This window comes from Phyllostomus hastatus, unplaced genomic scaffold, assembly GCF_019186645.2.
Source record: "Phyllostomus hastatus isolate PE091 unplaced genomic scaffold, TTU_PhHast_1.1 phas_contig_17, whole genome shotgun sequence".
In the NCBI taxonomy this organism is placed as follows: Eukaryota; Metazoa; Chordata; class Mammalia; order Chiroptera; family Phyllostomidae; genus Phyllostomus; species Phyllostomus hastatus.
Genome location: NW_025333664.1, coordinates 20,892,433 through 20,907,499, shown reverse-complemented (window position 1 = coordinate 20,907,499; position 15,067 = coordinate 20,892,433). Strand labels below are relative to the sequence as shown.

At 51.0% G+C, this 15,067-nt stretch overlaps 1 protein-coding gene across 1 annotated transcript in view; it reads left to right on the top strand.

Moving 5' to 3' along the window:
• The window catches only part of TM9SF4 (transmembrane 9 superfamily member 4), a 47,206-nt gene extending 32,139 nt beyond the window's left edge, over window positions 1–15,067 (top strand). Inside the window, exons 9-18 of the mRNA XM_045833284.1 lie at window positions 474–544; window positions 2,502–2,634; window positions 3,633–3,714; window positions 3,810–3,885; window positions 6,508–6,591; window positions 8,219–8,394; window positions 8,817–8,880; window positions 10,317–10,436; window positions 11,009–11,098; window positions 13,140–15,067. Of these exons, the coding sequence (XP_045689240.1) occupies window positions 474–544; window positions 2,502–2,634; window positions 3,633–3,714; window positions 3,810–3,885; window positions 6,508–6,591; window positions 8,219–8,394; window positions 8,817–8,880; window positions 10,317–10,436; window positions 11,009–11,098; window positions 13,140–13,289 (1,046 nt within the window). The 3' untranslated portion in view covers window positions 13,290–15,067. The remainder of the gene's footprint in view (window positions 1–473; window positions 545–2,501; window positions 2,635–3,632; window positions 3,715–3,809; window positions 3,886–6,507; window positions 6,592–8,218; window positions 8,395–8,816; window positions 8,881–10,316; window positions 10,437–11,008; window positions 11,099–13,139) is intronic.

The following is a 15,067-nucleotide window of genomic DNA, read 5'->3' as shown; positions in this document are numbered from 1 at the left end:
AGGAATCAGGGCTGAGTGGGGCATTCCAGGCAAAGGATAGCCTGGGTCAAGGCATGGAGGTGAGAGAGCGATGCAGCTGGGAACTGAACAGAAGCAGCAAAGAACCAGGGCCGAGTGAGAGGAGGGGAGCCTGGGAGGAGGTGAGGCTGGAGAAGCTGGTGGGACCGGGCCATGGAGTAGCTGGGATGCTGTTCTCCCTGGAATAAAAAGCAATGTCCTCTGGCTGCCTGCGCCTATCCCAGCAGCGTTTTCCCTGCCTGGGGGTAGCCCTTCGTGCACCCCTGCCAGAGTAGCTGGAGTAGAGCTATGCCCAGGAGTGGATCTGAGGCAGCTGTACAGCCAGTTCTCGCTGGAGGGAGACACACGTGTCCACCATCCCCTACTGGGTCCCTCAGTGAGACCCCAGTCCCAGGAGGGCGTACAGCAGACTGGGTGGGCAGTGCTGATGACTCTGCCGCTCCTATTCGTTTCAGGCATCCTGAGCATGATTATCATTCGGACCCTCCGAAAGGACATCGCCAACTATAACAAAGAGGATGACATTGTACGAGGTCTTGGCTGGGGAGGGATGGTCTTGGAGAGGGCGGGCAGTCTAACAGTAGGGCTATAGGCCTGCCAGAAGGGGGTGTGTGTGTTATCATTTATGGAGTAAATCTTAAAAATGTTCAACAGAAAAAAAAATGTTTAATAACCCAGAATGTTGAAGATAGGCTTTCTAAGCATAAAACAATGAAAAATCACAGAAAAAACCTTGATGAATTTGACATTAAATATTTTAAGTCTATGATAGAAGATTATACAATTAAAAGAATTGGTGTACATTTTTTCTTTTAAATCTACAAACTCTAATGTGATAATGAACAAGGAATTTACAGACCAGGAACTGTATGTATATGGCTAGTAAACATGAAAAACTACTTTCACCCCAGACATAACCCCCAAAATTGCAGATTCAGAAAGGCAACTTTGGACCTTCAAGATAGCACAGATTTTTGTCTTCATGTGGAATTAGTTTTGGGCAAGTTAACGTGTGATAAGCACCCTTCTGTGCCACCCACACAAGTGTGAAGTGGTCGTTTTCTGAAAAGTAATTAATTGGCAGTACATATAATATAGCACATACTGTAATACCTTGTTTTGACCCAGTAATTCTTTTAGAATTTTCCTGAGGAAAGCATCAGAAACACAAAGAACTGGTCTAGGTATATTTATTACAGCTTTATTTATAATTTAAGTATAATGGATATTGTCTAATATTTTATAATGATGGTTGAATATGTTATGGTATAGCTGTACAATGGAAAAGTGTACAAACATTAAAATAGTACTTCTAAGGAGTGTTTATTGGCATGAGGAAATGTTCACAATCAAATACCAACTGAAAATAACAAGTGCATAGTAAATACCCCAATTTCATTGTTTACGAGTTATGTATACATGTACACATATACATACATAAAGGACTAAAGGAGATAAGACAGTGCTATCATTGTATATAAATCATTTAATTGTCTGTATCTTTTTTGAAATCTTTGAGTATTTATGCATTTTATATCTTATTCAGTTTTTCTAGATACTTTTAAAGATTTTATTTATTTATTTTCAGAAGAAGAGAAGGCAGCAAGACAGAGAGGAAGAGAAACATAGATTGGTTGTGTCTTGCTTGCCCCCAACTGGGGACCTGGCCCACAACCCAGGCGTGTGCTCTGACTGGGAATCAAACCAGCAACCTTTTGGTTCTCAGGCCAGTGCTTAGTCCACTGAGCCACACCAACCAGGGCAGTATTTCTAGATTTAAAAAAATTTTTCTAGAATAAACATTTACTACTTTTTGATCATTTGAATATCATGCCATAAACCAATTTTTTTTACTTTTTTATTATACAATTATAGCACATATTATTTTTACAATCGTTAAAAATATAAACTGCTTCACCTTGGCCAGTGTAGCTAAGTTGCTTGGGCATCATCCCACAGGCCAAAAGGTTTTGATTCCCAGTCCAGGCACATGCTTAGGTTGTGGGTTCAGTCCCCCATCGGGGAGCATACAAAAGGCAACTAATCGATGTTTCTCTCTCACATCAATGTTTCCCTCTCTATCTTCCTCCCTTTCTCTCTTTCTAAATAAACAATGAAAAAGTGTCCTCAGGTCAGGAAAACAAACAAACAAATTTGCTTCTAAATCTCACCACCTAAAAACTACCTTAGCATTTTAGTATGTTGATATTTACATTATTTTCCCATGCATTAGATTTGGGGAGGAGATTTTCCCTTTATGTAGCTGTAAGTTTCATGTTTGTACCCTCCTCGTCCCATGTGAGCTCTCTGGGAAGCACTTTATTGTCTTTATTGTGTCACTTAACACTTCTATGTCAGAGCGGAGCTGATTGACACCTGAGGGACCCTCTGCCCTAGTTAGAGTGCGTCCTTGAGTGGTCCCTACAGGAGCTAACTTCTCGAGAGCCAAAGCAGCAGCCTCCCTTTCTGGCTCTTTGCTGTAGGAAGACACCATGGAAGAGTCTGGGTGGAAGCTGGTGCATGGTGACGTCTTCAGGCCCCCCCAGTACCCCATGATCCTCAGCTCCCTGCTGGGCTCCGGCATTCAGCTCTTCTGCATGATCCTCATCGTCATCTGTGAGTGGGCCTGGCGGGCTCGGTGTGGGAGGCTGTCGCCAGAGCAGCGTGGGCCTGTGTCTGGAGAGGGCGGGCTTTCCTTCCTGGAGAAAGGAGGCATGTCAGCATCTCTGGACTGTCAGTCCCAGCAGAGTCTGGGTCTTCTCAACCTGGGCCCTGGCAATTCGATCCTCCCCCAAGCTTTCCAGCACTGTTGGTGGCCTACCACGTCCACTCTGTCAGTGAGGCCACTCGTCCGTGCTGAGGCTGGCTTCCTTTTGCCATCAGGCATTGAGTGATTTACCACGTCAGCACCAGGATGAGGGCTGGAATCAGGTATTTTTTTTTTTTTTTTCTCAAAAACAGCCCTCCAAAAACTAACATATAGTAGTTACAAACAGTTCTGAGGTCAGTTTGCCTAGAATTTTTTTAACCATTTTATCTGTCTTTTAATTGACGTACAACATGGTATTAGTTTAAGGTGTGAAACATAACGATTTGATATACGTATATATTGTGACATGATCATCATAATAAGTTCAGTTAACATCTGTCACCTTACATAGTTCCAATTTTTTGTGTGTGTTAAGATCTAAGCTTGTAGCAACTAATCTGCCTAAATTTGTATCTCAACTCCAAACTTTGTGACCTTTACTTCTGTGAGTGTCAGTTTTCCCATCTAAGAAATGGGGAAATTAACCTCCACCTCAGGGTTGATAAGGCGGATTCAGGGAGCTGGCGCTCATAAAGCTCTCAACTCAATGCCTGGTTGGTTGAAAGTGCCCCGTGGGCTGGAAGCTGCAGTTAAGATGCAGCCAGCCAAGGCGATGCAGCCAGGGCCCAGCAGCTGCTGCACCCCTCTGAACCCAGCCAAGACCCAGCCTTCCCTGTTGAGAAGAACAAGTATGCTTACTTTGTCCCATCTGCCCAGGGACATGTCAGCCAGCCGGGATGGGGGATTGGGCTTGCAGTGATCAGCCACCCCGACTTTCTCTCTCCTCTCTCCCCTCCCTCCATAGTTGTGGCCATGCTTGGGATGCTGTCGCCCTCCAGCCGGGGAGCTCTCATGACCACTGCCTGCTTCCTCTTCATGTTCATGGGGTAGGTGTGTCTGAGTGGGCTCCGGGGGCTGGTACATGCCAGCTGCGCTCCAGCTAACCAGGTCCCTTGGTATGGATCCCTGCCATTTCCCACAGGGTTTTCGGTGGATTTTCCGCCGGCCGTCTGTACCGCACTCTAAAAGGCCATCGGTGGAAGAAAGGAGCCTTCTGTGTAAGTGCCCTCAAACTCCTCCCATTGTGGTGGGGAGCTGAGAAGCTTCTCCCTGGGCGCCTCAGGAGCAGTGTTGGCAGGCCCTGGGAGAGTTTTCGGGCCAGAGGCTGAGCAGCAGCACGATGGACAGGGAAGAGTACGTCCTGAGGTCGGGAGTGCTGCCCTCTCTATCCTCCATCAGGCCATAGAAATCAGAGGATGCCGGGAGCTAACCCTGCCTCCCAGGGAGCCCGAGCCCCTTCTCCCAGAGCAAGTGAGGCCTTTAGAGGACCAGGGAGTCCCTTGGTGCCAAACTTGGAGAAGCCCTTAGTCCCAGTGTTCTGAAATCATTTAGAAAGGCTGGGGGAGTGCAGTTTAAGCTCAGATCGGCTCAGCTCTGGCTGCCACACCCCTGGCACACAGTAAACCCTCAGTATAGTAGGGAAATAATGGTGATTATTCTGGAAGGATCAAGAAAGGTTCCAGGATTCTTGATACATCAAGCATTTTCTCAAGATTCTAGATGTGATCTACAGAGGAGTAAAGCCCTGCCTTCTGCCCTGGTGAGGTCTCCCTTCAGGATCTCCCAGTGGGTCTCACACCAGACCTGATCTCCCTTTCCCCAAACCTGTTCCTTGCATCTGGCGGCACGGTCATTCAGCCAGGCCCCCAGTCCACACACCTGGGTAGCTTCTTTTGCTCCTCCTCCTCCTCAGATATTAAGTGTTGAGAATTTCCCTGCCACATAGTCCATGAATTCTCTCCCGTCTCCATCTCTAGGACTCTTGCCCAAGTTTAGGCATCTTTGCTCTCACCTCATCCTTTGGCTATCCTAGGCCTCCCTGGTCTCCCTGCAAGTTTCTGACCCTTCCCTGGTACCCTGACTCCCACAAAGGTGGGCATCTGCAGCAGTGCAGGTAGATGATGGCTCTTCTCTCCTCCGGCCTCTGCCATGCACTCTGCCCGGGCACGCCACCCCTCACCCTCTCACTTCACTTTTTCACTCTTACTAGCTCCAGCATCACTCTTCTAGGAGCCGACCTCCCCCCTTCTCTCTTTGTCCTCTTTCGTGCCCCAGAGGAGCCTGCATAGAGCCTCGTACCCACAAGTAGCACCATGTACGTTATTTCCTATTTATGGGTCTGTCTTTCCTCTTGGAACTTTTCCCTGTTCTTACCCCTGGTATCTATCACAGTGTCCAGTCCATAAATATCAGCCAGGAAAGCAGGCAAGGAATTCCCCACTACATGGCCGAGTGAAACAGGAACATACAGGAAGAGAGGAAATGATATTTGAGCTGGGCCTTAAGGGTTTCAGATTGATGAAAGTAGCCACAGGGAGTTCTCAGGTTCCGGAGTCTCCTAGAACCCAGTCTTGGCCCTGTTCTTTCCTTGGTTGGTAACCTCGAACAGCCTTCTGAGCCTCAGTTTTCCCATCTCTCCCGTGGGGGATGGTTGCACCTGCCTCTGGGGGTAGCTGTGCAGATGGAAAGAGACTAAGCAGGAAAGGTTCCTGGTAGAGCATCGGCACTCAGGAGGCAGAGACCCTGAGGGGCTGATAACTCTACGTGCACAGGCCCAGGAGCATGCCAGAGTAGGGACCAGTCACTGGGTGGGGAGGCTCTGGCCAAAGACGGCACTGGCACCGGGGGTTGAGTACCAGGTTGCAGGGGGCCTCAGGCATTGTAGTCAGTGACCCCCCTGGATGCTGAGGCAGCCACAGTGTGGCAAAGGAGGCTTGACTGTAGTTCTGGGGCTTTGGTTCTATGTGCCAGGGCCCCAGTCCAAGAGATTCTAGCTGAATAGAATACACCACGGGCATCAGGAGCATGGGCTCTAGAGTCAGGTTGCCTAGGTTTGAACCTGTTCCACCCGTAACTGACTGGGCGGGGGGGGGCGTTGTATTTAACATTGCTGGGCCTCCGTGTCCTCTTGTCCTCAGTCCCCATCTAGGCCTACAATGGACTAGGTGACATGGTGCATTACAGCTCGGCACCTGCTGCCCCTAAGACTTGACTGAAGCTTAACCACCAGTCTAGGCAGTTTGAGTTGGGACCCAGACATAAATGATTTGTAGAAATTTTACTCACTCAGTCCTGATCTGTGTGGCTCAGTTGGTTGGGCATCGTCCTGCAAAGGGAAAGGTTACTGGGTTGATTCCTGGTCATGGCATGTGCCTGGGTTGCAGGTTCGGTCCCTGGTTGGGGTGCATATGAGAGGCAACCAATTAATGCTTCTATCCCCCTCCCACACACTTTCCCTCTCTCTTAAAAAATGTTTTATTAATTCACTGCTTGTTCAACAAATATTTATGGAGCAGCTGCTGCATTCTAAGTCTAGGAGTACATCGGTGAACGGGGGCACACTCTCCCCCAGTCTGGGGTAGGCGGACACTGGTCAGCTAACGACAGTACGGATTTATGAACTGGAATGAGGGCAAGAACGGGGCAGGCCACTGCTCTGAGAGGACAGAGAACAGGAGCCCTGCCTAGTCTGGGCATCAGGGATTGCTGTCTGGGGGGAATGATTCTTGAGTCTGGAAGACAAGGAGGGATGGGTTGAGAACCTGTAGCGTGGGAGCCCCACTGAGACAGGTGGGAGCTCCCTAAATGAAGCTCCCCAACTTGGGCCTTCTTGCTTTCAGACAGCGACGCTGTACCCTGGTGTGGTTTTCGGCATTTGCTTCATATTGAATTGCTTCATCTGGGGAAAACATTCGTCGGGAGCGGTAAGTGCCCTCCCCGGCGAGGAACGGTGTGCTGTGCTCAGCTGCGTGCTGTGCTCAGCTCCACTCCCGCAGCTCACTTCCTGCCGTTCCCCTCTCCCCTCTCTCCTCGGTCTTCAGAGTTCTGTTTCCAGCCCCAGGCGCTGAGGGCTAGCTGGGGTTTCCCCAGCCCTGCCCATCTTTTGGCCCGAGGCCTGGGCTTCCTGTGGGCTTTTTCAGCCAGCCAGCCAAAGCTTACTTCTCTATAGGGAGGTTTCCACAGCTAGGGGCCAACTGGGGAATTTCCCTTTGTCCCAACCAAGGGAAAGCTGCCTGGTGTGAGTTTAGTAGGTCAGTATCCCCAAACAGGGCTCTCCTCCACGGGTGCCTGTACTTCAGCACCAGCCCCCGCTGGTTATCCTGTCCTCAGAGGGAGATCCCGCCAACCCGTCCTTGTTAGCACTGCCCAGGACTCACTGAGTAGGGCTGTGGAGTCCGTGAGGGTCAGGAGATGGGGTCTTGACCCATTAGTAAGGCTGTGGTAGAGGCAGCGCAGAGCACCCCCGGACCGGCAGGTGCTCACTGCAGGTGCAGGGTGGGCTCCAGTCCAGGCTGCCGGAGACCTGGGTCTTCCTGGTAGTCCGGGAAGCTGCCCTCAGGAAACACGGAGTTGTGCTCTCCCTCTCACTTCCTTTTTTATACCTGTCTTCCTGCTCTCTTTCAACATTCCTCTCCCAGTTACCAACTGCTCGTTACAAAACACTCATTGTAGAAATTTTGGAAAGTACAGAGAAGTTAAGGAAGAAGTCAGAAATAACCCGTAATCCAGCCACCCAGAGATAAATGCTATATAGATCTTCACTCTGTGGTTTTTCAGTCATTTTCTTTTCTTTTTTTTTTAGATTTATTTAAAATCAAATTATGTAATTTAAAATTATAAAATAACAACAAACATTTATATGGTGCTCACTTTGGAATTAAGTCCTATTCTAAATACTTGACATACATTCACTTTTTTTGCACAATTCTTATGAAAACATAATACTTTAGAGAAAAGGATAAAAAAGAAAATGAAAAATCAGTTCTAATCCTCTATCTCTGCTGGGAAAATACTAGTGACTTTCTGGCATAGGTCTTTCCAGGCACTTACACATATAAATATTGGTGTTTTTATTGAAATGGAGTTCCAGACACATAGTTTTATAACCTGCTTCATTACTTAGTGGTTTACTCTGGGGTTTTATTTTAACAAACTGGGCAACACACTGTTGGCGCAAGGGGTTCTTTTTTCCCTTTTATTTCTTCACCTAACATACCGGACACCTAACGTCCCTTCCTTCTGGCCTCTCTCCCCCCTCATGCTCTCAGTTCCCCCCTTCCCTGTCCTTTCCCCTGTCCCTCCCTTGGTGACAACCTCTAGGACACGCAGTTTCATCTTCACAGCCCAGGCAGCCCACCGTGTGCTCTCCGCCTGTCCCCTCGGGTGCCGGCCAAGAACCCTGTGGGGGTGTGTCTGCAAGACCTTCCCCACCATGGTGGCCCTGCCATGCTCCTCCTTCCCTGGGAGCCCAGAAGGTCCCCTAGCCCCCTGCACAGCCACCAGCCCAGGCATCAGAGCCTTACGGGCCCTGCTGGTGCTGTGCCCCTGCAGGTGCCCTTTCCCACCATGGTGGCCCTGCTGTGCATGTGGTTCGGGATCTCCCTGCCCCTCGTCTACCTGGGCTACTACTTTGGCTTCCGCAAGCAGCCGTATGACAACCCCGTGCGCACCAACCAGATTCCCCGGCAGATCCCCGAACAGCGGTGGTACATGAACCGATTCGTGGGGTGAGTCTCCAGCAGGGCCCTTCTGGAGTGGGTGAGGCCAACACTGCTCTGAACCATCTCCTCAGGAAGACATGGGAGAAGGTCCCCCCGCCCCCCGAGGATGCTGTGGCTGGTGTCCTGCAGCTCAGCTGGCTCTAACAGACTTCAAAGAGGTCTGAGTTATTGCCAGATTTGGTGGTGGCCCAGCAACCAGGACAGGGGAGTCACCTCACCGATCTGTGCCTCAGTTTTCCCATCTATAAAATGGAGAGAACAATGCTTACCTCTCAAGAGGCTATCATGGTACAAAAGCATGCTGTGAAAGCATTAGAACCACCACACCACCTACACCTTCTCAGTCAGGCTGGCTGGGGAGGGAGCCTCGGGCTTCCCGTGGCCGAGTCTCATCTCCTCACAGTGTTAACACGCCTGTTCTGCCGCAGCATTCTCATGGCTGGGATTCTGCCCTTCGGTGCCATGTTCATCGAGCTCTTCTTCATCTTCAGTGTGAGTAGTGCTGTCTGCTCCCCACCCCTCCACACACACAGCCGTCGTCCGCGCCAGCCTGCTCCCCACCCCTTCACTTAGGTGCTCTGCGTCCTACTGACTGTGACATTTCACTGGGCCATTTCACTTCTCAGAGCCCCTATTTTCCCCTCTGACGTGGATGGGGTCATGGTCCTGCCTCTCAGAATGGCTTGGAAGGTCGGATGAGATAGGGCACATGTGCAGGGTCTGGTGTGGGGGGGCGCAGTGAGAAGAAGCTGCCTCAGTAATACTGCGCTCAGTCACCACTGTTATTAATATTGTTGCATCTCCTTTGATTTCCGAGCTTCTCCACATCTTTACTTGAGTTACTCAAAACTCCCAGGAAAGTGGGGGGCGGGAATGAGGCCTAATTGTCAGGACCATTGTGAGGTTGGAATGTGATAATGTCTATAAAGGCATAGTACCTGGTAACATTCAGAAAATGCTTGTTAAGTTGTAGTTGTGGCCCTGGCCGCTGTGGCTCAGTTGGTTGGAGCATCGTTCTGTAATCAAAGGGTTGTGGGTTCTATTCCCAGTCAGGGCACATACCTGAGTTGCAGGCTCAGTCCCTGGTCCAGGCATGTATAATCGCCGATCCAGATATGTACAGGAGGCAACTGATTGATGCTTCTCTTGCATCAATATTTCTTTCCCTCCCTTCTCTCACTCTGTCTCCAAAAGCAAGGAAAAAGTGTCCTCTGCTGAGGTTAAAAAAAATCATAGCTGTGTTGTGATGATGATTGCTCTGGTGCCAGGCCTACAGAGATGAAAATTGGCAGTAGGGCTCCTCCCAGCCATTGGAGTCTCTCTGACCTAACTCAGTGCCCAGCACAGAGAGTGCCTTGCATCAGGTCAGTGCTGGACAAGTATTCGCTGCTCTGGAGTGGCCCAGCCCCTCCTTGCTGAGATCCCCTCACCCACCCAACCCTGCCAAGGAAAAGGGTCAAAGGATGGTTGGCTGCCCTCCCAGGAAAGCCACCTGAACTCTCTTTGTATGACCCTGAGCCAGTTACCAGCCTCACTGAGCCTCGACTTGTTCAGCTGTAAAAGTCCACACTTTCAGAGGTTCACATGTGGAGATGTCCATGAAGCATGTGGCTTGCCTGGCATGTGGTGAGCTGTCCCTGGGTGGTGGTGGCTGCTGTGTCATTTTGATGGGGGTGGGGTTTGTCACTTTCTACAAGCTGCCATGTTCAGTCTGGGGCCCACCCATCGCAGGGTCAGCCATGCCCCAGCCGCTTTCTAAGCCTGGCTCACCCTCTGCTCCAGGAGGAGGGACCGGTCAGAGCCACATGCCAGGCCCACAGGCCCCAATGGCGTCATGATGATGACCTGAGGACAGGCAGGGTATGCCAGGAGACAGGGCCACGGGGTAGAGGCAGGCTAGCTGAAAGCCAGCTGTGATATGTCCACAGGCAATCTGGGAGAATCAGTTCTATTACCTCTTTGGCTTCCTGTTCCTCGTCTTCATCATCCTCGTGGTGTCCTGCTCACAGATCAGCATCGTCATGGTATACTTCCAGCTGTGTGCAGAGGTAAGGGGGATGGGGCCGGGAGTTGGGGGTGGGGGCCTGGGGCCAGCACTGATGGGTCAGTGAAGCTATCTGAGTTGCCGTGTGGTCTCCTCATTCTGGCCATGAGGTCTTGAGGTCACTTCCCCTCTCTGAGCCTCCATTTATTCAGTGGACTCTGTCATTAGGAGCTTTGGTTGACAGTTGCTTAACCTCTGTACTTTCCTCACATGATGAGGACAGCAGTAGGACCTGGCTCAGAGGGCTGCTGCAGTGATGAAATTGGCCTGACTCACATATAGCACTTAGAATGGTGCCTGGCATGTGGGGGAGCATTTGCTTACAACATGTCAGTTGTCGTTACTACTGTTGTTTTGTTGTTGATTTTTTTAAACTGAGGTATAGTTTATCAACAGTAAAGTTTACCCTTTTCAAATGTGTTTTTTTTAATGCAACAGTTGTAAAACCACCAATTACAGTCCAGATATAAAACATTCCCGTCACCCCAAATACTACTGCTCTTACCCAGAATCTGCAGCCCCAGGGCATCTGCAGAACTCGGGGAAGAGGTGCTGACCCTTTTGTTTCCTCCTCAGGATTACCGCTGGTGGTGGAGGAATTTCCTGGTCTCCGGGGGATCTGCATTCTATGTCCTGGTCTATGCCATCTTTTATTTTGTTAACAAGGTACTGCCCTTATTTTGTTAACAAGGCTTCTTAGCCCTTCCGGGGAAGGGTGGTGGAGAGGAGAAAGTCAAGTATCTGGATCTTACTTTCCCATCACTGTGGGGACCAGTGACTCTGTGCTGGAACACGCGTCTTTTTAGGAAGAGAGAATCTGTGTTCCGTATGTTTGGGAGACAGAAGCCTTCAGAATATATACCCATAAGAATATTGCATGCAAAACCTGTGAGATCCAGCCAGAGGGATACTTAAGGGGAAAAAAATACCATACACTGCTTTTAATAGGAAATAAGAGACACTGATAATACCTCAAGAAGCTAGAAGAAAGGAACATGAGAGGATAAAGGTAAATAGGAAGAGTTAACAAAGATGGTGAAATAGCCTTTAACACCCGACTTGGGACCTCGGGCGTCCTGTCTCTGCACGCGCCCCTCCCTCGTGCACCCCTCCCTCATGCACGCAGGCACCGTTCCAGCCCTCACAGTAAGGACAGGTGGGCCAAGGGCTTCGCCAGCATCTTGGGTCGTCGGTGCTGTGCAACCCCAGAGTAACGTGTGGGCGCGTGAAAGGGAGCCTGACGTGTCACCCGACTCGGGCACATTCACAGAGCCTTCTGTCCCCAAAAGTGGCATGAGTGAAAGGACAAACCGCCCACGACAGCTTTGGTAGAATGATGCATGACACCAACAAAACAGGCCCCTGAGAGAAGGCTGGGCGCTCCGGCGGGCCCCTCCCCCCTGAGGCTAACACGACAGACTTGGTCTCACCAGCTGCACTCTGGGTCCCCAGAACCCAAAAGCAGATGGTCCTCTGCTTGCAACCAGGGCATATTCCCAAACTAGGGTCATAGGTCGGTTGGTTGAAGCTTGGAATGTTCTTCCCCAAACAGATCGGGTTGGAAAGGGCTGTAGGAATCATTTTGTGTGGTGCTGCTCCCCTGCTTCCAGTGTGCTGACCATGCCCCTCTTTTCCAGGGATTCCATCCCTTTTCTGGTTTTACCACTGGATATACCACTGCCCTGTCCCCTACACCCACTTCCATCACCCACACTCTATTTCCAGCCACAAGAAAGCTTATAAAAGGAGAGATGGGGCATCAACCCTGAAAACATGGTCTTCACCCCAGTCTGAGACTTTGACCTCAGGGAGAAAGTCTCAAAACATTGGCGTTTATTGTTATCTTGTGGGCTCTTGGCATTTTGTGACCATGTGTCTGCCCATGAGCCCTGGAACGGGACCCACTCAGGCCCGTGCGTGCTGGGCTGGTCTTGATGCCAAGGTTCCACCACAGCACAGATGCTGGGCCTCCCTGCCCAGGCATCTGCACTCTACAGAGCGCCCTGAGGTGGAATCCCTATGAAATGTTAACAGAAAGTGACAGAAGCGATTGAGGAAGAGAGAACCGTAGCCTGGCGCAGGCATATGGTGGCTCCCTGGTCCTTAGGCTGGGCATCTTAAACACCTCTCTCCTCCCCCATTCCCTGTCTGCTGCTCCGGCCACCCGGGAGTGTCACTGTACTGTACTGGGGACTATGGAGGGTGAAGGAATGACACAGCTGCTGCTGTTCCCGCCTGCTGCACTCTGGCCCTCACCTCTGAGGTTATACCTGTCTTCCAGTGAGCTCGTAGGCCCTTCCCTGGAAAGACTCCTTCCCCCTCTTACTCTAGCCAGAAATGGCCTAGGTCGGATGAACTGGGCCTTTGACTCCCAGCCCTCTGACCCCCAGGTTCAAGTCCCAGCTCTTTCTACTTCCTAGCAGTATGACTGTGGGTGTTAACCTCCTCGTGCCCTGTGCGTAACATGGACTGGTAACCTACCCTGGTGGTCATGAGAAGCCAAGGCAGTGCGCGGGCCCCGGTATTGAAAAAGGTTCGCAGTGGCTGCAGGCCCTACCTCCCTTCATTGCCCACCTGGAGCAAGCCCCTCTCCTGCCAGGCTTCAGCTTCACCACGAGGTCGATGAGGAGGGGCAGGGGGGCAGTTGGCCGTGGCAGGCTGGCACTAAGCGTACACCCTTCTCTTCTCTCTCCCACCCGTGCCCCAGCTGGACATCGTTGAGTTCATTCCCTCTCTCCTCTACTTCGGCTACACTGCCCTCATGGTCCTGTCCTTCTGGCTCCTCACGGGCACCATTGGCTTCTATGCAGCCTACATGTTTGTCCGCAAGATCTACGCAGCTGTGAAGATAGACTGACGAGGGTGGGCACGGCCAGGCCTGCCCCGTCCACGGACAGGAAGCCACCTGCGTGGGGAGCTGCAGGCGTGCAAAATAAAGTAACGCCTGCTCGTTTGGAATGTAACTCCTGGCAGTGTCCCTGGATCCCGGGGCTGGCTGCGTGGGGGTGGGAGGGCCTGTAGATATGTCTTGCGTTTTTCTTCATCATCTTATTCCAGTTTTGTGGGGGATAAAGTTATTTGCGGGTGGTTTTCTCTTCAGTGCTAAGAAAGTTCCCTCCAGCAGGAACTCTCGGACCTGTTCAGGTTTAGTTTTGATTAGGGGTTTTTCCTTAGTTCTTGTTTAAACAATGGATCCAGCATGGATAAACCCACCGAGACACCGGGTTTTGGTCACTGTCTCCACCTCAGTTTCTCAGGGCTGTTGGCCATCCCACAACTAACTGGAAGAGGAAGCACTGGGCCTTCGGGGCTTCAGTGAGGTTTCCGAGCCTCTCACCGCCCGTGCTCACCATTGGTGCCGCCGCGACAAGCACAGCTCTAGCCGGACACGCATCCTCAGTGCCATCCTGCCTCCGCCAGCCACTTTCCTCCCTCTTCTCGCCTCCCCAGCGTCCCCTCAGGGCTGCCCACGGCAGGGCTTCCGGCCAGGCCTCTGGGTCATCTTATCACCAGGAGCAAGCCCAGTCTTGGTTGCTACAAGGAGATCCCCGGAAGTACTGGGGAGCAGCAGGAATTTGCTGGACCAGAGAAGAGACTTGAAATGAACTGTGTTTGTGCCAAGAAACCCTGGGTCTAGGGCCATGTATTTCCAGAGCCAAGCCAAGTACCCATGTGTCTGTCCGGGCTGAGGGTCCTTACCCCTCAGGGTTGCTCTACCAGCCCCTTCCTCGAGGGGCTGCTGTTCTTTGCAAAGTGTGCTGGTGGCAGGGCCTCTCCTCCCCCACTCCCAGGGCAGAACAAGGCCTGGACCTCAGACCTCTTCCTTTAGGTGGCTGGGAAGAGGCCTTGCTTCCCTGACATCCCTCAGCCTCAGTGCCCATGCACAGCTCTTTTAGCCAAACCCATCACCCCCCCCACCCACCATCTGAGTTCTTGCATCCTTTGGGGACACCCAGAAAACTGCTAGTGAGAAGAGAGATGGAAGGTAAGTTGTGTCATTTCTTCCCCAGTCCCCAGGAATAGGTGAGGAGCCCAGTTTCCCCAAGTTAGAGGACGCTAACGTGGCAGGTCGGCTCCTTTGTCTACACGCTTGGGGCCACCCCACCGCCCCCCCCCCACTCTGTTCATGTCACATTTGCTCTTAAATTACAAGAGACCAAACTCACCCAGGGATTAGGGACTAAGTAATAGTCACTCACCCTTGCTCCAGCCCCTTTGGGGCCCCCACTGCAAGACAAAATTCAGGATGCTGGTTAAGCTAGGAACACACTCTTCCCCTCTCCCCCCACCCAGATCCTTCCAGCGGTCCCCACCAGCCCCCAGTCAAGCCAGTGAACTTCTCAACCTTGCCTCACAGTGACGCCATGGTGCCACGTGGCAGCCACGAAGAATCAGGTTGCAGTAAAGGGAGCCCAAGCAGTAGAGAATGATAATGAAATCTTGTTTCTTCAAATCTTGGATTTTTTTTCCCTAAGAGAGTCTCTTTTTGGGGGGAGTAGGGAAATGAACTTCTAGTGAAGGATTTACGCATCATCGGTTTTTCGGACTTTTTAAATCATCGTCATTATTTTTAATTAAAAAATGCCTGTATGCCTTTTTTGGTCCAAATGTAAATAAATATGCCATTGTCCTGTT